Here is a 21,606-nt window from a genome sequence, read left to right on the forward strand (position 1 = left end):
GCACTAATCGCTCTTCTCAGTCAGAGTAATGACTCCCGCTGTTTGACCTGGCTTGATTTCTCCGGTCGTGCACCACCCTGCTATCTGGTTACCGTGACGGCACGCCTTCCTGCCAGCTTCAAATGCGCACACACACATACACATACACAGACTTGACGCATAAGTCCGGAAGCAGACAGGAACGATGGAGCAGGATGTGGTCATTGATCCCCCATGACCTCTGACCCTTAACCTCTGTTCGTATGTCGGATTTTAGTGGAAAGAGACTATGCTTGAATGTTTGTATGTTTCTGTACTGGTCTACCACCAAGTGCGAGTCTCGATTTAATTTTGTAATAATACATAAATGATTTGCAGTATTTTAACATCGAAATCAGATAATATTATCAATTCAGCTGCCAGGTTTTTTTGCTATTGTGAGTCAGTGGATTACTATGAAATTTAAGAGCATGTTGCGTACAAGTCGGCAGTCATTATAACATTATTATGCAATCATTGTTAAGTGTGTGTATGAGAGAGAGAAAGCACTGCGGTATTTGCGACTGCATATCTGTGTGTGCAGTACTTGCCCGTCTTGCAGAGACACAGATTATGATTTCACAATCCCTCGTAGTAAAAATAAAAGCACTTAAAAGTGAGTGATGGTGTAGCCTTCGAGTTTAATCACAGATCTGGTCGTGGGTCTTAAATTTATGGGTTTGGGCAGGTTTGACATGGGAGATAATTGTGGATAACGGGTCGGTTTTGGTACTGAGCTTTGCGGGTTCAGGTTTGCAAAACTGGACCCATGCAGGACTCAGGCTCCAAGTCTGAAATGTGAAGCCAATGCTGAAGTGCTTTAAACCTGCATTCTTCCTAATGACCAGCAGGGGGCGACTCCACTGGTTGCAAAAAGAAGTCTTTAATACAGTATGATGCTCTTTTGTAAATTACAGTCCTATTTAAAGTAAAATAGATGTAAAGCAGCGAATGCTTTAGGGCATGGCTACCTTGTGATTTACAAGTTGCTACCACGGCGACAATGTTGATTACGTAACCTAACCGTGGCGTAATCCCAGATTAGAACATAGTGTAGGTGTATCTGCCTCTGTTTCACTGTGTGTTCATGGTTGTTTTTCCTGTAAGTACATTTTGTTTTAATGGTTTTAGGCCTGTTTTTCACTTCATTAGCATTATCACAGTTAACCAAAGGCTGTAAATGCACAGTGCTAACCAAGCTAGCAGCTAGCGCTACCGTCAGCTCCACCCTATCGTCCAAATATGGTCACTTCAAGCCCCTAAAATCCAAGATAGCGAAGGTCAAATAGCTAAACTCAAGGCTTCAAAACTCCAGTCTACAAACCAATGGGTGACGACACGGTGAAAACGTTTTTTTTTTTAATTTTACAGTCTATGGTTTGAATAACCAGGACATCATGTCACCGTCTCCCCAGTTAGTCATATCCTTCCTCCCATGTCTGCAACCCATGCTCACAGTGACATTCACTCCAAAAACTCTAATGAGGAAAGGGAAACTTTCCATTATAAATGATCTTACTTTATCTCTATGTTGTTTTCATAATCAAGAATCAACTTTTAGAGAAGTTTAGAAGTTTTTGTTCCAAATAGTCACAGACTTTATACGCATGGCTTCACATGTGCAAAGAGATTTCTCTGTTTTAATGTGGAGATTTACTTATTTACATACAATATGTGCAACCAATATCAGTTATAAAGAGACATTTATTGGCAATATTCCTCATCACACACTTTTTGTTGACTGAGAAGTCGTCCTTCAGTAGCTCTAGTCATGAAATTCACCCTCTTCCTGCGTAGCCTCAGTGTCTTGTAGTATTTAAAAGTTACATAAAACACTCAAAATTAAGGATTTTTTTTTTTTTTAATTTTAAGGATATATTGAAAGCAGGTGCTTCTACTTTTGAGTCATCCCTAAGAAAATGTAGCATTCATATTCACTTACAATCATATAAACATGATTGGCTGACTCAGATGCCTGTTATTTTGGCTGCCATGGCTCAGAGAGCAAAGATATCAGTTAAGATCTGACAAATGATGAGTGTTGGTTTGGCAGGAGCTGCGGTGATGAAGCAGTGGATGAGGTTCTGTTGGCACGAAGAATTGATCTGTGGGAAAGAAATCAATCTGTAGCCTAGAGGTAGAACAACTTCGGTCTTAGTCAGACATTTGCTGGTTTAAATCCGGGACCAATTGGTGGGGAGGGGAGGGGGAAATCTGGAAATACATTTCTCTGGAGCTGCCACAGAAATACCCACGAGCCAGAAACTCTGTCCACTGGTAGAAAAACTGTGAGTGTGAATGTGTCGAACTGCAAATATGAAGCAGGGTGTTGCTGAGAAAAAGCATGCCTCCTCCGCCAGCCTGTTTCTAGGTAAAGACTGGAAAGAAAACAAAGACAACTGCGGATTAAAGTGAAAACATTTTTTTTCGACTACCACCATGTCCACGCAAGCGAAGACAATCGAGCAATTCAAAATCAAATTGCATATGTCAATCTCAGTCATGTGTGGGCTGTTTGATCGCAAACACATCCACATTTCTCCAGTAGAGATCCAGCCACTGTGGACCTCGTGCCAAAGTGCTTTTAAAGCTGGTTTGATGCAGACTGGTTCCCGGTTCCCACGGATCACAGGTGCCACATTTTGTTTTGCAAATGGCTCGGTGTTAAACCAATTACTAGAATAAAAACACATGAGCACATCCTTATGTATGATGGAGGCTTTTTAGACTGGGATAATGACTCGTCTAGTCGTCGTTAAGATTGCTGTTACATCACAGAAGGGATGTTAAAAGGTATCCTTCGTTAAGTAAGTGTAGTCAGTTAGTCAGGTCCTATTATCTGTCTGGCACTGCTAGCTTGTCAGGTACTCTGTCAACCTTATAATTGAAATGTTGTACAAAAGTTTGCTTAAATTGTCATTAGAGGATTTAGCCTATTAGCTACTACATTAGCTGTGTTTACACCATATGTTTCCATGCAGCCGTGCCCTAAACACTATAAATTTCTCCTCAAAATAGATGTAATAGTTTGCAGTCAGTCCTAACACATGAATTTGAATTAAATGTGTGTTTTTCTGTTGAGTTTTGATAGTTAGCTTGTTTCCTGCTAGCGTGATTTCTAGAAAAATCCAAAAATCACAGTTTGTTTTCGGCAGATTTAACCTTCAACTACTTATAAAGACTGTTATTCTTCAGTTTCTCCGTCCACTAGGCCACCAACGATCAAGCAACATCAGCAACTATAGACTCATTGTTTTCAATCCAGAGTAAAATCCGCCACAGTTTTGCTTCTAGTAATTCCAACGCAACACTTCCTGTCACTGCCATTATGGTTTACCAAAGCTTCCTACTGGTTTACCATTGTAACTCTACTGTAAAATGCATATACATATACAAATATGAACCTTTTTCTGCTCTTTTTTGTCAATCGGTGTAAAATAGCAAAATTTTCTTTGCCTTTCTGTAGTATTTTGAACTGTAACACTAGTCTACCATGTTGTAAACATTATACACATTTATTGACCTATTTAACAGGTATGATATAGTAGTTCTCAGCTTTTCTTTCAGGAATTCTTACAGAAAATCAATAAACATTACAATTAGCGATTACAACTGTAATTCTACTGTAAAATGCAGACACATAAACAAATATGAACCTTTTTCTGCTCTTTTTTGTCAGTGAATCAATGTAAAATGGTTACATTTTCTGTGCTTTTCTGTTGTATTTTGAACTGTAACACTAGTCTACCATGTTGTAAACATTATACACATGCATGGTGAATGCATGTGTATAATGTTTACAACATTCAACAGGTACAAGCATAGTAGTCCTGAGCTTTTCTTTCAGGAATTATTACATAAAATCAATAAGCATGTCAGTTTTTTTATGAAGCAAGTATTGGTTCCAGTTCAAAACAAGCTCTAGATACATCACCCCCATCATTTTCTGCTCTGTATGACTTCACAGGAGTCGCCCTTTAATTTCACATTGTTTCACATCACATCAGACGTTCATGTCAATTAGCGAGCAGCTGAAGAGTGGAACCGCAGCGATATTTAGTGTGAGAACCGCTGTTTCCGTGACAGATGATGTAGAAAGTCGTGCTAAGGAGCCATTTGAGGGCGAGAGGAAAAATATGAGTGGAACTCTTTATTTTTCTGCCATTGAACACACACACACACACACACACACACACACACTGACAGCAAATACACACAGATAGGTTGGACCGTCTCAGCAGATATGACACAAAAAAATCTGAGCTGGCAAACTGATGACCACAGTTGATTTCTATTATATGTGGGCACAGTCTTCCACTAAACACTTGAATTAGGACATTGTGTGTGTGTGTGTGTGTGTGTGTGTGTGTGTGTGTGTGTGTGTGTGTGTGTCACAGCGTGTGTTTTGCATGTTCCTCAACACTGTCCAGAGTGTGTCTTGTGGTGCGTGCATACCTGTGGCTTCCCCGCTACGTGCACTCTAACCTCTCTCACTGTTTCCATTTCTAACCGTTCTTTTTTTATTTGTTGTTGTTGTCATTGTTGTTGCTCTTTTGTTGTATTTTTAGGAAATACCTCCTCCGTATGTATCCATCCCATCCCTCTCATTGTGCCGTTTTAAAAAAAAAAACACGCCTGCGCTGATGACATTTGGCTTCCTCTTGACAGCAACGACCACCGTGCGTTTATTGTGACTGATGGCAGCATAAATATAATGAAATTCAATCCCAATTCTGTGGTGTGTCTATATTTGTATGTGTGTGTGTGTGTGTGAGCTTGCAAAAGTTCACTAGCATACATTGACTTTTTGCCACTCTTTCTCTCTCTCTCTCTCTCTCTCCCCTCTCCACACACACACACACACACATCATTTTTGTCCACTCTGCACTTCTGCCGCTCCAGGAATTTTTTTTTTTTTTTTTTCCCCCCTGCTCCGAATTGTCGGAACGTTTTTAGAATTCCTCTGCTTTTTTGGAAACAAAGTGAGTTTGGAATTCCAACTCTCGCTCTCTCCCTCAGGCGACACGGTGTGTGTGTGTGTGTGTGTGTGTGTGTGTGTGTATGTGTGAGTGCGTGTGAGTGCGTGTGAGTGCGTGTGAGTGCGTGTGTGTGTGTGTGTGTGTTTAGGTTGAATTCCAGGCGCAGACAATTTACTGATTTGGTTGGAATGTGTTTGTTACCCACAGGGCTCTGGATTCAAACTCATAGTAACACACACACACACACACAGATTCTTCTTCTTCATCATCCCGCAGCAGGAGAAAGTGATCGCTTTTGTTTCCGCTGCTTCTCTCTCTCTCTCTGTGTGTGTGTGTGACCTCCTCTGACCTTTTTATGTGTATGTTTCTTCTACTATAATATGACTTTTGGTGTATTTATCCCCTTCTGACCTCATGTGTTGCAGCTTCATACGCGTACTGACCTTCTCCTGACTGCGCACACAGCGTCTGCACTCGGGCTTTTTTTTTTTTTGTGCAGTTTGACGTAACCGGTCCTTAAACAAGAGGCGACACTTCGCCAAAAGAGATGCACGCTGCCATGAAAAACTTTACTAGACTCCCAGAATTGTGCAGAATGCACGTCTGGGTTTCTTCACTAAACATCGCCCACATTTCAAACATAACAAAATCGATAGTATGTCAGAGATTTTGTAAGTGGGTCTGATTAGCCACAATCAAACATTTGTTTTAACAGGAAATTTGAGCTCATTTCGGAGTTAACAGCCTGCTGGCTTTTCTTAGTGCCTTGTTGGCTGTACAGAGGTGGTAATTTTATGAGTTTTTAAAAGTCTGTTGAGAACAAGATTGAGTAAAGATTAAGACGGCTACTCTCAGTAGAGGTGGCAAAAAAAAAGGTAAAAACTAGCAGATTTGGATTTAAATGATTTTGAGGATGTGTCTGTTTTTCTTTAACGGTGCTATGATCTGTCATCAATGTGCAGGCAGTCTTATCAGAAGGTTTTTTAACTAACCGATGTTAGACTTTCTAATGAGCCTGACAAGCTCATAACAAGATAATGTGTTCACTGAAGCTGGCTGACATTTAGACTTTTCCAAATGGAGAGATTCACAGCCTGAGAAATTCACTTTAAACTGTTTGCACTGGCTTTCAGAAGCAGCAGCAGCTTTCTGCAAGAAATTGGAAGAAAAAAACCTGCTTCTGTACAGTCACTGATTCTCTGCCGTTCTCTTTGTTTATGTATCTGTGTGTGTGTGTGTGTGTGTGTGTGTGTGTGTGTGTGTGTGTGTGTTCACAGCTCCACAGAGGTAGACGATATGATCCGCAAGTCGACAAATCTGTTGTTGACCAGAACCCTGAGCCACTGTCTGCAGTATGCCATTAAGAAGAAGAATGTCGGCCTGGCAGAGGTATTGTCTCTGTGTGTGTGTGTGTGTGTGTGTGTGTGTGTGTGTGTGTGTCCAATGTGTAAAAAAAAAAAAAAAAAACATAACAAAAACAACAAGTGAGCTTTAAGATTATAATAAGCTCTCCCATAGGGAACAAGCTAATGTTGTTTACACAACTTTTAGCGTAAGAGTCATTCTCGGCGGTTACAGCTCATTTACTCCCACGAAAACAGACGTTTCCTCTTTTTCAACCTGCTGTTGTTGTTGTCGTCGTCGTCCTCGTTGTTGTTGTTGTTGTCATAACTGTGCAGAACGGTGAACCCGAGATACGAAGTGATGATTTTTATTTTCCACTTCCTCCTCTCCGCTGTTTTGTTGTTTTGCAACGCTCGCTGAGATCGGCCTCCAGTCGAAAAAAAACAGTGATTCATTTACAAGAACAGGATTTGATATTCGATAAAGACGGGAGTGTCATGGAAAATACAGCTTGTTTTGGGGACTTTTTTATTTCAAGTCAATCAGTCATATCAAAGTAAATATCCCGAACGGAGGCTTGTGATTCGAATAACAAGCAACAAAGTGTCATTAGATTGACCTTTTGACATTTACTGCCTTCAAAAAACAGCAACATTTAAAAACACTTCTTACATTTTTTCTAGGAATAAGAATAAAGATAACAATGAAACCCAAATGTATTCAACTTTTACACTTTTATTTGTACTTTTATTGCCTTTTTTTTTTGGTGATTTTTGTCTCTTTGCCTGCGAGCGAATGTTTTCTACTGAACGTATCTAAAGATGTCCGGTCATAATTTTTAATTAGTTTGTTTATTTGTTTTGTTTTGTTTGCTTCCAGCTGGTGCAGGTGATCATTAACACCACCCACCTGGAGCAGAGCTGCCACTTTCTGGAGGAGTTTATATCAAACATCACCAACGTTCCTCCCGACACGGTAAACGCTACCAAGCTGTACGGCACCTCCACCTTTAAGGTAAAAAAAAAAACACACACACATCTGTTTTCTTTCTTCTTCGCCTTTATTTCCCCCCAGAATAAACGTTAATTTATGTGTTTTCGCTTTTCTTTGCTCGCTTTGTCCTTCGATTCCTCCCTCCGTCCTTCCTTCCTTTTCTTTCTTCCTATTTTCCCTTAATTCTTTCTCTCTGTTTTCCTTTAATTTCTTGTCCCTCTTCTCTCTGTCTTTCATTATTTTTTATCCTGGCATGCAACACACACACACATCTCTTGTTTTTGTTTTTGAGTTTTTTATTATTTGTTGTGTCCACCGCTTCTGCCTTTTTTATTTATTTCTACTTTCTTATGATATGAAAAGTCATAAATTCTGGACTTAACATCTTCATTTTTAATCCACCACACAAAAACAAAAACACATGCCTCTCCGTCCCCCTGTCCCCCCTCGCACACAGGACGCTCGTCACGCGGCCGAGGCGGAGATCTACACCAGCCTGAACGCCAAGATCGACCAGTTCCTGCAGCTGGCTGATTACGATTGGATGGCGGCGGTGCAGACGAGCGGGACTCCTACCGCCAGCGACTACCTGATCGACCTGATCGCTTTCCTGAAGAGCACCTTCAGTGTCTTCACCAACCTGCCTGTTAGTATAAAAGACACACACACACACACACATAAATTATCCAACAACAACCTGAAGATACAAATACAAACATATGCACACACACACATAAAAGTTGCAGCAAAAATTCTAATTTCTAGACGTTAATATGACGCATATGTCCCAAAATGTCACATTATTCTCTTATACATCTATTGTTGTACATGCTTTCATTATGTTGTCATAAAAAATGTTTATTATAAGAGAAAAGAGATGATTTTTTCTAATTAGTCGATATAAATCAAAAGTTTTTAAATGTTGCTAATTGACATAAAAATTGCTGTGTTTACATATCCATCACATCTAAGAACAACTGATACACACACACACATGGTTTGTGCATGTGTTTGGTGTCCGCTGTATGTAGATATGACTGCGTTCTCAGCATGAATGTGTGTGTGTTAGTGTGTGTGTGTTGATGCGTGTTTTTATATAAGCTCTCTCACCAGTCTCTCTCTGCCATGTTAGCATGAGACATCACAGGGCAGGACAATCTGCTTTAGTTCGTTATAGTATCAGCTCGTTACGGGTTAGATCGTTAACATGGGGCCTGTTGAGCTCATTAAAGGGGGTGAGCCGGTCGGGTCAGCAGCACCAGATTATACTCCAACGCAGGCTATTGACTCTACAGCCCTGACTGTAATGACATTATACACACATACGGCATTTTTCCTCATAAATGATTTCAGGAGGAAACACACGAAGCATCTGCTATAATAGCTTCTCTAAATGAAAAGCAGGTCCGCTGTATTATCTCAGTATGCTGTTATTCTGCGTTATTAATAGTTGAAGCATTGAATTAATGTTGTAATCCTTTTACTCTATTCATCACCCACATTGTCAGCCTTTGTTGTAGCTTTTAAAATGACCATGTGACTATCATTCAAAAGGCCAGTTGGCTGCTTGTATAAGACTAAAATTTGATCCTTTTTTTTTTTTTGAAGTCTTTAACTTCATTCATCACCCACATTGTCAGCCTCTGTGGTAGCTTGTATTTCACAAGGCCAGTTGGTTGGTTAAAAAAAAAATAAATAAATAAATAAAAGTGAGCAGTGAATGTTTGTAAAAACTGGTTTTGCTTTTGGAAATGGCTGGAGGCTCCAGACGTGTTTTCCTCACCATAACTTTGCATTTTTTTTAAGTTTATTTTTACTGTTCAGGTTAATTTTACTCCAAACAAACGTGGAACTCATAGATCTTGTATTAATCCAGAATTCAAAGTGTATTGATTGGAGATATTCAGCTCAACATCTAACGTCAGCCCCAAAAACAAAACAGAATTTTAAAAATCAGTCAACTATGGATCATTTCTTTCCTAAAGTTTTCACATATGCTTCCCAAATTGATCCATGTTCCCACTCTGTTCTCGTAAGACAGGTTTAAACACATACATGCACAACTCTCATAAACTTACCACACACACACACACACACACACACACACACACACACACACACACACACACACACACACAGGTTCGTTTTAAGATGATTGCGCACACAGATTTGGTCAAAGCGGGTCACAAGGCCATAAGGCCACACACACACGGTGGTTGAGCTAAGTGTTTTCCAGCACTTCTAAGAAGCTTTTCCTTCACCCCCACGAGCCCCGGACGTGACCCCGTCACACACACTTTAACACACACACACACACACAGAGACACAGTGTGGGGCCTCCTAAGTAGATCAGATGCTATGGATCTAAAAACCTGGGTGGTATGACCCTCCTAAAATACGAGGTGGTGATCATATAAAAGAGTAGAGTTACACAGAAATGAATTAGATACCGCTGAAGGGAGAAAAAAGTAGACAGCGGTCGGTAGAAGCAAGAATAGAACATTATAAAGCAGAAATATAAATAGTTTTACTACTAACTCTGCTACTGCTGCTGTATTATTACTACTGCTTGTGTGCCTTTACCTTTACTAACACCTACAGTACCTCTAGTAGAGGCCTTCATGGGTTCAAAATCTGAAATGGACCCATGCTAAACCTTATTGAGGCATTCACGCTTACATTGATTTACTTTTAATAATAGATCCGAACCAAAATGCCAGTCAAAGTCAGTCTGAACACACTGGCAGCAGTATTATGCTCCACTGATTGATGAGCAGCTGTGGTCAAAAAGAAAATCTCTGTTTCTATTTTTGGATGATTTAGAGTTATCTGTGGCACCTTTTAACACTTAAAACATGATGAGTTGGGGTTATGAACCCAGTATGGACACAGTCGATGAATTCAAATCATGTTCACTAAAGGTTTTTTTGGTTTTTTTGGGGGTTTTTTATAGTTGCAAAACATGTAATTTTCCTCCACTCTATAATTTACACTCAGAAAAAACAACATTTTCTGCCGTGATGATCATGACGCAACATGTGATTTATTCTCTGAAACATTGTCAGCTTGCACTGGTGCGTCTCCATCTCGTCTCATCTGTTAGCTCCCACTTGAGTCTTTCAGTTGACTTCATATGCAATGACGCTGAGCCTGAGATTTATCTTATGTTCTTGTCTGAACACAACTGTAGACACACTGACACACATAACCAACATAGCCTGATTAGACTGAATATAATGTGAATAGGGCCCACTTCCAGCTCCATTCAGGGTCTTTATTAGGAGCCAAGCTTATATTACCAATGTAAATATTAATATTTGATTGTGATTTTATTTTATTTGTTTACACATTTTTAAAAGATACAAGTTTATATACACAAACAACCAAAACATGTGCAAAAAACCCTCAAAGGGGCTTGATCAAGGCACTCTAATGCATATCGTCACCTTCCTAACCCAAGGGTTAGGGTTAGGGCGTTAGGGTTGGGGTTAGGGCGTTAGGGTTAGGCCGTTAGGGTTAGGCCGTTAGGGTTAGGGCGTCAGGGCGTTAGGGTTAGAGTTAGGGCGTTAGGGTTAGGGCGTTAGGGTTAGGCCGTTAGGGTTAGGGCGTCAGGGCGTTAGGGTTAGAGTTAGGGCGTTAGGGTTAGGGCGTTAGGGTTAGGCCGTTAGGGTTAGGGCGTTAGGGTTAGGGTTAGGGCGTCAGGGTTAGGGTTAGGGCGTTAGGGTTAGGGCGTTAGGGTTAGGGCGTTAGGGTTAGGGCGTTAGGGTTAGGGCGTTAGGGTTAGGGCGTCAGGGTTAGGGTTAGGGCGTCAGGGTTAGGGTTAGGGTGTTAGGGTTAGGGCGTTAGGGTTAGGCCGTTAGGGTTAGGGCGTTAGGGTTAGCTTACTATAATACCGGTCAAATGATGTTATGATTACTAATATTATGTTCAAGTGAGATTTTCATTAAATAAAAACACAAAAGTAAAGAGGATCCTTTGTAATCTTTTAGTTATACACATAATTTCTAGGTTTTAGATTACAGTATGGTATTCAAATCTTTCTTAACCCATAAGAACCTGGACCCATTTCTCCTTAAAGGAAAATTATGGGGAGTATAAAACAGACCAAATGGACCACAAGGAACCTTCAGTGTCAAAGATCTGTAATGTAACATATATGTCGTTATTGCCCTAACTTGTTTTATATCAATTTGTTCAAGAAATGTGGTCAGAACAGATTAAATGTAATACAGGACGTCTTATCAAAGCATCAGAATTGTTAAATGGGTTGAAACCTACCTTTAGTAACAAAAAACAAGCTTTTTAAAATTAACTAGTTCTGTCACATTTGCTGACCGGGCACACCGCCATTTTGGAGGTGATGTCACATAGGTACACAGATTCACACATTGTCACATGACTGCACCAGGATGTTCAGTACATGTCACTTAGGGACTTCATGAGTTAAAATCAAAGATAAAGCTGAATTTTCCAGAACATTGAAAGGGTTGGTGACACCTGTGTCACCATGGGTTCTTATTGGGTTAATTAGATCATGTAATGTGCATAAAATGAGACAAAAACTGCAGATGAAATATTGTTTAAAAGGCAGAAAAGAGTTAACAGAAAGCCTTGTAATCATTTGTAACAGACACAGATTGTGGAGCCTTTCCACACTCTTTGCTAAATGCTAGTGTAATGGGAAATTGCTGATCACTCAGTAAACACACAAAGAGAGCATTGTTAGGTTATGAAACAATGTAATCAAATAATACAATCAGAAGTGTAATACATCATAGTTCTGGAGACAAAGATACCGCCTAGCTATCTTTTTTCTTTGTCTGAAAAGTTGGCGCTTAAGTTGGCGCTTAATCGGTCCCTTAAATACTACTTGTACAGAATTTAAGACATCTGTTTACTAACCTTAAAGGTCAGCAACAAACCCTCAGATAGAAACACAAGTCAAAAGTTAAACTAACCTAGGAACAGTCTTTTTTCACAACCATATATGACAGTACAAGCACCAAGTAGCATCACAAAATAACGTCACTACCATATTAAATTAATGACAAACCACACTATCCTCTAAAAGCTTATCAGTTTTATACCTAAATCTACATAACTATAGTTTATCTTATCACTGGCTCAGGTAGAAGTACAACAGAATAAACTTAACTGTTAAACACACAACTGTCTCATCTTACACAGCAAAGAACTAAGTTTAGAAGAGACACAACACACACAAACTAACACTAAACTGAACTTAAAGACTATCTGAAACATGTATGATATATTCAAGAAACACATCAAATGATACTATTCAGGTTTCTTTCACACTAGCATCATGGACTTAGATATTTTGCTGACTAAAAAGACCAAATAAAAAGACTAAATAACTACGCAATATGACGATTTAGTTGCACTCTTGACATAGGCCGTTATACTACAGGGGTAGAGTCACATGATCTGTTCAACTGAGGATGTAGTGACCATTATTTTAGGAAGGTGACAATATGTTACTCAATTACAAAAAGAAGGAAAAAACATTGAAATGATGGGAAAGAGAGGGAGAAACTGCTTTTTTCTTACTGTTACTACACAGTCAGAACCAGTATACCAAGTATACTTAAGTACAATTTGAAGTACTTGTACTTTACTTGAGTATTTACATGTCATGCTGCTTTATACTTTCTTCTCCACTACGTGTGTTTGACAGCTGTAGTTACTGGTTGCTTTTCAGATAAAGATTTGACACAACGGATAATAAGAGAAAAGATTTGAGGTGGAAGACAGATATTGGAGAGAAACCAGCGATTCAGCACTAAGTGATTGTTTGAGGTTTTTCTTTTTTTTTTTTTTTTTTTATGATTTGAAAATAATAAAAAAATCTGCAATGTTATGCAACTAACAATAAGCTTACTGAAAAACCAAAAAACACACAGATCACTGACCCGTCATTGATATTTATGAAGTGAAGGCCCCAAACCGTGACACGGCAACAATCTGGCACACGCTACATATATGTGTGTGTGTGTGTGTGTGTGCGTGCTTACAGTATGCGGTTGTTGTAATAGCTCTAAATGCAGCCTGGTTAGAAGCAGCCGTGGACTGAGAAAACTCAGCAGGCTCACATTTCTTCAACAACTGTAGAAGAAGAAGAAGGCTGCACACACACACTCTCACACACACACACATATATTCACCGTCCCAGTTCTCACTAGAGAGGAAAAACGTTGCCTTATCCAAGACCCTAATAATACCACTCAAGAGTTTATGAGTATTTAGCAATAGCACTAATCGAATTGAGCTCAAGTTTAAAGATGGAATGGGAAAGGTATGAAAAGGCCTCAGGAGTGAAAAATAATCATGTGAAAATTCGAAAGGAAATTTTGGACTCTCCTCTGACCGTAGCGCTCCAGTTTTATGACTTATAAGCCCCTTGATCAGTTCTCCGCCATGCAACTGAGAGAGGTTTTTGGCGGCAACTTCTCCTCTGTGTGTCCAGCACACTTAACCGAGGTTCTCCACGGTGCTTCGGCGTGTCGCGCAAGTGCCAGATAAAGCCAGATTAGCATCATCTCAAGAGGGGGAGGGAGGGGCGCCATGTGGAATATATATATATACTTAGAAGGTGAGGTGCCGATGTCCTCGCCGTGATTTGATTGAGGAACTTTCTCCCATTAATGACACACAAACCAGTTTCAATGTTTTGCCATCCACTAAATTTTCCGGTTTATGTTTCTTGCCGTAGGGAACACCCGTAGAACATGCTACGTTACCGGTGAGTATCTGGGTTGTCAAGGTAACAGAGTGATGTTTACAACCCCCCCCACCCCCACCCCATCTCCCCTTGACTGACCTTGTTTAACCCCCTTAAACTTTGACCCCCCCCCCCTCCCTCCTCCAACTGAGAGTTGACGAAACAAGCATGCGAGATGTAAAAAGGGGGGGGAGTGATGCACGTTGTTTTGTTTTTTTTCCTGGATTTGTGTTCATGTGCCCGAGTCTCTGTCCCAAACCAGGGAGGGAAATGAAACCAGCGTACCATGCCAACAATCATTTAAAGCTCTTGTTCAAATCTAAAAATCTTTATTTATACAGTTAAATCATTTACCTTTAAGACTTTTGTTTGACACAGTTATTCAATCTTGACAAATGAAGATGAGGAGAACACATCTGGTGTTCGCTTTCTTGCCACTTGATTCGTTTTTAGTAAGTCTATAATGAAACAACTAATGTCTTTTTAAAAAGCCAATAAAAAAAAAAAAAGTGTATTTAACTCTCGTCCCTCAAGACAAAAGGAAATTTCCAACCCTGGTGTCTGTTATTAAATGTGGTTTTTAAGCTATTGAGGTGAAGTTGCTTGGCTCTTTTGTGTGTGTGTGTGTGTGTGTGTGAAGGTTACAGTATTCATTCAAAGAGGGAAAACTCACAAAAATGCGCCTTCTCCCCCCCCTCAAAAAAAAAAAAAAGTCCCGACTCTTCATTTTTGTGGTGTTTCTTTTGAGTGACATGAACAAATACCTTTCCGTAACGCAGCGATCTGTGATTGTTCTGCTGCTGCCGCTGCCTTTACGGTGATTTGAAGCTTCGACTGTGTGAATTTAAACCCTCGAAACGCATTAAGTAGTTTTTTTTTGTTTTTTTTTACAGTCATGAATCAATATAAGCACCTGTAACCCTCCTCAGATTCACCCCTGAGCACTCAGTCACTCTCATATTATCTGTCACACATTTTTAGTCAAAAGAACACCGAAACCCTGGTGTGTCGCACGTCAGTATCATATTTTTTTTTGTGTGCTGTGATCCCACCTCTTGACATTTGGCTGCCCTGACTGGCTGCTCATGTGACTGACAGGTTTCTGGATGGACGGAGAGCATATTATACACCGTGTCGAATCCCTTCCAGGAGTTGTGAATCATTGCGCTATGACGTTTTTTTTTTTTTGGTTTTTTTTTGTGAAGCACTGACTTTTTACCGTGCTGTTGTGTTTCTAACTCAACAACCTGCTTCTAGCATTATGAGCCTTGAAGCTGAAGTCAGGTGGGAGTCCTTCAAAAAAACAAACCGCGTCCAAGTTCGGTGCAGATGCGCATCAATCTGTTATTACGCTTAAACACTTTCACATATGAGGTTCTTGGTTGTTCTAACAAATTTGTCGACAGTCTTTTGAGTCTTTTTTTTATTTTTTATTTGAAGTTCCTGATTAAATTTAGCGTGATCTTAGATGTAGAAAAACCCCTCACAAAACACGTCAAACTAAACCTTTTATGTGTTTATTTTATTATAGCAGAGGGGTATTTGGTACTTGTTCTGCCTCGGTTCGGTCATCACAGCATTTGTAAATAACTTGTCATTGTCGATGTTGAGCGCTAGTACGGCTAAATTAACCGAACTGCTGGAATAGCGTACGCAGGCCACACACAGGCAGATTGATTTACCTTGAAAATTCATGATTGAATATGAGGCCACTTCCTTTTTCTTTGACCGCAAACTCATATATTTTTCCTTTTTGTTGTATTAACTTTAGGAGAGGATTGTCCGGATCAGTTGGAAGCATCATAAAACTTGTTTAAAACCCCTGTAAACTTGGTTTCAATTCTTAAAGCGGTTCATTTTTATATTATTGACTCAAAGGACGTCAAAGTCAAATGTGAAAGGTGTCTCTCGTCGCGATGAACCAGTAGAATTATCACCTGACTGCAGTTTCTTTCAGCTCCGCAGCGTCTTTCAGCTTGTTGTTTTTGTTTTCAAGGCTTCAGCTTAGCGTCAGTCTCGTGTCCACAGCTTGTTTCTGCTGCCAAAATCGATCATTTAGTTAAACTTTGGGGTTATATCGAGGTAATAATCGCCTATTTACACATCTTGCAGATGCAGAGCAACATTGGCATCCTGTTGTAAGTTTTACTATTCACTTTTCTTTTTTAGCTCTGCTGAGGAAGTCCTTAGTTTGCTAGATGTTCCATTTGGTTTCGGGCAGATATATTTGATTTATCAGAGCTTCTTTTGCTGCAAACAGCTGTCCACCACTGCTAGAAATGTGGTCAGGGTGGTCAGAGTGAAATATAAAACCAAAATAATTACCCAAAGGAGGCTAAAACGCTCTGTAGACCAGCAGAGAGTTGATGGTAGTTCCCTGTGGGGTTTATCACTATGAAAGACTGGCTTCACATCATATATATATATATAGTTATTTAATTCAACATTAATATAAAGAAAACAGACAGATTAACACACTTACGTGTCAATTCTCATCTATTGAGGCAGACCGAGAGAAAGAGACATGTGTGAGTTTATTAGCATATTTTACTGTCATTCACATCTGTCTGCATTCCTTTCATTACTCCTCCTTTTCCTTCCTCTTCCCTCGCTCATTCCTCTTTCTTGATTATTCACCACCCCACCCCCCCCCCCACTCTTCATCTTCGTCTGTGTCTCTGCTTGACCCCGGCAGTCTGGTCCCCCCACCCCCCCCCCCTCTTATCCCTCCACCACCCCCCCCACAATCCTTTCCATCTCACCTCTTTCCCTCCACCTGGCCTGCTTTCTTTCTCTCTTGTCTATTTGTTCAGCCGTTAGGAGCTGAGTAGCTTTTAATGAGCTCTTTGATGAACGTCTCTCGTTAGCCGGATGGAGAGACGGACGGACGGACGGATGGAGGGGGGGGGGATGGAGAGGTGGAGGTTCGGTGGAGCTGTAGGAATAAAGAGAGGAGCATCACTTGGTTGCTGTGTCTTCTTGAATCTTTCTTTTGCTTTCCTTTCCTATCTTCACTCCCTCCCTCCCTCCCTCCGCTGTGCCTCAGGCTAATCGTTCCCAGTTGTCCGCGTTGAGCTCTAAGACAACGCCATTTCTGTCAGACAGACCTACCTGTGTGTTTGTGTGTGTGTCTGTGTGTGTGTGTGTGTGTGTGTGTGTGTGTGTGTCAGTCAGCCCAGGTTCGGGACATGTAAATAGAATTAGCCCATTTCATGCTCAATCTCACCCTATTATAATTGACCCCCGGGGTTGTGCGGAGTGTGTGTGTGTGTCTACGTGTGTGCATACAGAGTTCAGAGGCCAGGATCGTATTGGAGGATATCCGGCCAGTTGTAGGTGTGTGTTTCTCCCAACATATGTGCTTGCACGTGTGCACCGTGTGTGTAATTTGATTTTCCCTTTGAGGTGAGGGCTGCCTCTTGAATGAACTGTGCTCCAGACTCTTTCCTGAGGTGGACCTCAGTTCACTTACACACACTTACACAGCTACAATGGGATCTTTCTGCTGCTGTCAGGATTGTTATATAAAATAAGATGAATTTTATGGATCTGCAAAAAAAAAAGAAGGGGGGGGGGGGGGGGGGGGGGGGGGGGGAGCCGGTTCATTAGAGCGGCAGCGAGTTGAGCTGCTGCCTGAAGAACAGAGGAAATATTAATGTATGTCACTAAAAATTTAAAAATGATTTAACAACGTTGTTTCTTAATGAAAGCAAAGAATTTTAATTAATGTGTAATGTGAGTTTCTTGCAAATTAAGGTAATTCTTTGCTAAATTTCCTGGATGTGTGATTTTGGATGTATCTGGAAGTTACTGAGGGTTTTTACAGCAACAGGAAATCTTTGGAAGTTTGGCCGTTTGTCAGAATTTTTACAAATGCATCACTTCACAGGAAAATTAATGTGTTGTACATGTCTCATTAATTGTTCATTTATTATTTTTTGGCATTAGCGGATAGTTTCCATCCCAGTTGTACTGGGAACCGGACTATTAAACTCTGTGTAAAAAAAACAAAAAACATTAGCAAACCAGGATGTAAGAATGTATAAAAGTAAAGATCTAAGTGATGTGTTTTCAGGAGCATGTACATAACATTTTAGTGCATTTAGCTCAGGGCGAGGTGGCTAACCACTAGCATGCTAGCCAGTTTGGAACAAGCTAGCTCTAAGAAGTCACAATAGCTCCTCAGACATCTGTTTTTCACTTTACTTGTCTTTTTACTCTGCTCTTGGCATTTTGTTCTCAGGATTGTTTCATTCAATAAAGAGTTTTGTTGAAGAGGTGGGAAAAAAAGCTTTCCCTGCTAACAAGCTTGCTAACCGCTTGAGCTTGTTAGCGCTGTCGCTAATCACCAATAAGTTCAGACAGTTTATTCACAAGACGTATTCATACCATCAATCCTGTCTGATAAATGTCTGCAAACCTTCCTCTTTGTTGTGGAGCAGTTTACACTTTGACAGAGGAGGTTAAATGAAACAGGACGGTGCAACACGGCTAATAAGCTACGCTAGCTGGACTCTATGGCTCTTTGTTCCCTCAAGACAGCCAGTTATTGAACTTGACGGGGAAAGTTTTAAATACTGGCGTGACCAGACCGTAAAGCTGTTAAAAGATTCACCTCTACAGGAATTCAGTTTAAATAGCATTTTAAGTGCTATTTTATCTGCCCCATCAGTTTATATGACAGGGGTTTCAAAATTAAGGGCAAAAAAATAAGGAAAAAGAATAAAATCCAAGTCAATCATTGGACTTTAATGTGCACATTCATTAACATACACTCAAAAGATTTGTTAGATAATCATGTCGATTCACTGTGAATGATAGAAACGTTTTCAAACACAACCAAATAACATCCCGAAACAGAAAGTGCAATTAGAGCTATATAAACATACAGTGTAATGACATGAGTATAACAGAGTCACACCAACACTTAAAGCTAAACACTGAGTATAATTACACTATTCTGTATGCGGTTGTGTGTATATTTGTGTGTGTGCGCATGCATGTCTACTCTCATTGTGTGACGAATGATGGTAATTACATATGCAGAGCTGGAAATGAAGATCTGGTGTTTATTTTTAATCACTTTAAGGTGTGTTTGTGTCTGCCGGACACATCAAAGTCACATCAGGATTAATTTGGGTAATCAGAACCCTTCAGTAGAACATGCGTTTCCTTTTTATTTCCTTCTTTTTTGCTCCTTATTCCAGACACAAAACCAGAGATTACAAGGATTAAAATGATTTTTGATACGTCTGTGATCTCACCATGTTAACCGAAAAGGAGTTATTTAATGATTCCAAGTGAACAGAACTAGCGGATTTCTTCGATTTCATCCTGCGCCCCCCTTTCTTTTCCTTCTTGCACTTTTGCTCTTTCACTCTTTTTACAAGCTTTACCTCATTTTCTGTTCTTTTCCCCTTCGTCTCCTTTTTTTTTTTTTTTTTTTTTTTTTTTTTCATGTGTTTGCTTCATTGTGTTGGAATGCAGACGTCCAGGTCAAGATCAAGGCCACGGCTAGTCACTGAGATTACACACACACACACACACACAGTAACACATAATACACTCATACACACACTCAATCAAACCCACACAAACACATGTTTTGGTTTTTGTATTAATGCGTTGTCATGTACTTCCTTATCCGCTGCTTTTATTCTTATTATGGTACTTCATCATTCTGACTGCACCTGAATGCAGCACACTTTATTAACAGTCACTCTACTTGTGTGTGTGTGTGTGTGTGTATGTGTGTGTGTGTGTGTGCTTATACACTAAAAAAAAAAAAAACTCTTGGGATAAAATGCACCTGAACTAATTGTGATTTTACCACACAAGCATGTATGAATGTGTGTGTGTGTGTGTGTGTGTTGCATATATATTTGGGTTTGTATACGCTTGGATGTACATCTCAGCCTCCCTTTGTGTGTGTGTGTGTGTGTGTGTGTTGTTGTTGGAGGTGATGAGCTTTCAAGGCATTTTTGGTGAAGAAAATCAAGACAAATTCAGATTTTCTTTCATTCAGCTACTCAAGAAAAGCAAAAAAATATCATCTTTTTTATCATCTGTTAAATTAGAAGTCATTGAACACCACACATGTGACATCCACGAAAATAGGGATTGAACTTTAAAGGTCATATTGCAAGAAAACAACTCACCAAAAGATATCTGAACACGTCTATGTAATTTTAGGCTCTCTGCCACCAGAAAAATAATAATTGGGAATATTTTGTCATAAATAACGATCTGTTTTGACACTCTTTGTTGCTCAAATTGATGTAGCAGCACTGACTCAGTGTCAAAACTGTCTAGCAGGTCTTTCCTTGGAAAAGGAGAGAGCGTCACGTACAGAAACTTCCCCTCCCCCAGGAATAAGTCATAGTCACGTTCACACCGTTCGAATCACAGATGGTCTCTGGGACGAGCAGTGCGGAGATCTCATCTTTCTTGTCTCTGTCTATCTGTCTGTCTGTCTGTCTGTCTGTCTCTGTATATCTTAGGGTAAAGTGGCCCAGACGGCGTGCATGTCGGCCTGTAAACACATCTCAACCTCCCTGATGCAGCTCCTGCTCGACCCGGAGGTCAGACAGATCTCCATGGGAGCTCTGCACCAGCTCAACACAGACGTGAAGGAGTGCGAGAGTGAGTGTCAGCGTCTAGTTTTTTTTTTATTTTAAGCTTTTTTATCATCTCCTTGTTGGTCATCGTTAACTCCCTTTTCATATATATTTCATAAATTAAACTCCCTACCTTCTCCCTTACCTTACTTTGTCCACTTCCTCCTTTCCTCACATATTCTCATCTGTCCTAGTTTACTTTATTCATCCACCACATCTACACACATGCGCGTACACCCGTAAAAGGTATACAGAAAGTGCCACAATTGTTCACCTTCCCTACAAAAAAAAAGCTTCTGTGTGTATTATGATCCAGTATTTATGGATTAATAATAAATAAATATGGATTAGTTTTGCTTTTTTTGGTTTCAAACACCTCTCGCACACAAACGAAGCAAGTTTAATTCGTGCATCAGGTGCTACTTTGTAAAAAAAACTCATCTTTGTGTGCAGTTCGCGTTTGAAACCAAAGGGGGCGCTATGGAACAACTCTTTTAATACCCTCCGTTCTCTAAAAAATTTTTACGTGCCACTTTTGTCTCCTTTCATCCTCCTCTTTTCATCTTTTTCCTCCTTTTTCTTGCTTCCTACCCCAGTTCATCCTTCTTCTTCTCTCCTTCCCATCCTCTCCTCTCTCTCCTCTCCTCTCTGCTCTCTCTCTCTTTTACTCCCCGTCCGTCCATCTATTCTTTCACCTCCCTCCCACTTCTCACTGTCTTCTGAGACTTTAGGATGCAGAGCACTTTGCAGATAAAGGAAGGGGGGGGGGGGGAGGAGGAATGAAAAAAGCGCGAGGCGTCGTTGGCTCGGTTTTTACATGATCAAGGTTCTTAGAGTCACAGCGCGGGTCACACTGTGTGTGTGTGTGTGTGTGTGTGTGTGTGTGTGACGTGATGTGCAGTGACATGCGTGCAGT

General features: G+C 40.3%; 1 protein-coding gene across 8 annotated transcripts in view; it reads left to right on the top strand.

Moving 5' to 3' along the window:
* The window catches only part of exoc6b (exocyst complex component 6B), a 114,894-nt gene that overhangs the window by 49,385 nt on the left and 43,903 nt on the right, over nucleotides 1-21,606 (top strand). For 5 of the 8 annotated variants that reach the window (XR_010925516.1, XR_010925515.1, XM_067580513.1 and 2 more), the window contains 5 exons: nucleotides 6,275-6,386; nucleotides 7,221-7,355; nucleotides 7,792-7,980; nucleotides 14,065-14,094; nucleotides 20,574-20,715. Coding sequence is in view for 6 of the 8 variants with exons in the window: in XM_067580513.1 (XP_067436614.1) it covers nucleotides 6,275-6,386; nucleotides 7,221-7,355; nucleotides 7,792-7,980; nucleotides 14,065-14,094; nucleotides 20,574-20,715 (608 nt within the window). In the remaining 2 variants the exon portion in view is untranslated. Of the gene's footprint in view, nucleotides 1-6,274; nucleotides 6,387-7,220; nucleotides 7,356-7,791; nucleotides 7,981-14,064; nucleotides 14,095-19,560; nucleotides 20,533-20,573; nucleotides 20,716-21,606 lie in introns of those variants that run through there. The other 3 variants (XM_067580515.1, XM_067580516.1, XM_067580518.1) reach the window with 2 other exon arrangements.

This window comes from Thunnus thynnus, chromosome 22 (assembly GCF_963924715.1).
Source record: "Thunnus thynnus chromosome 22, fThuThy2.1, whole genome shotgun sequence".
Lineage (NCBI taxonomy): Eukaryota > Metazoa > Chordata > Actinopteri > Scombriformes > Scombridae > Thunnus > Thunnus thynnus.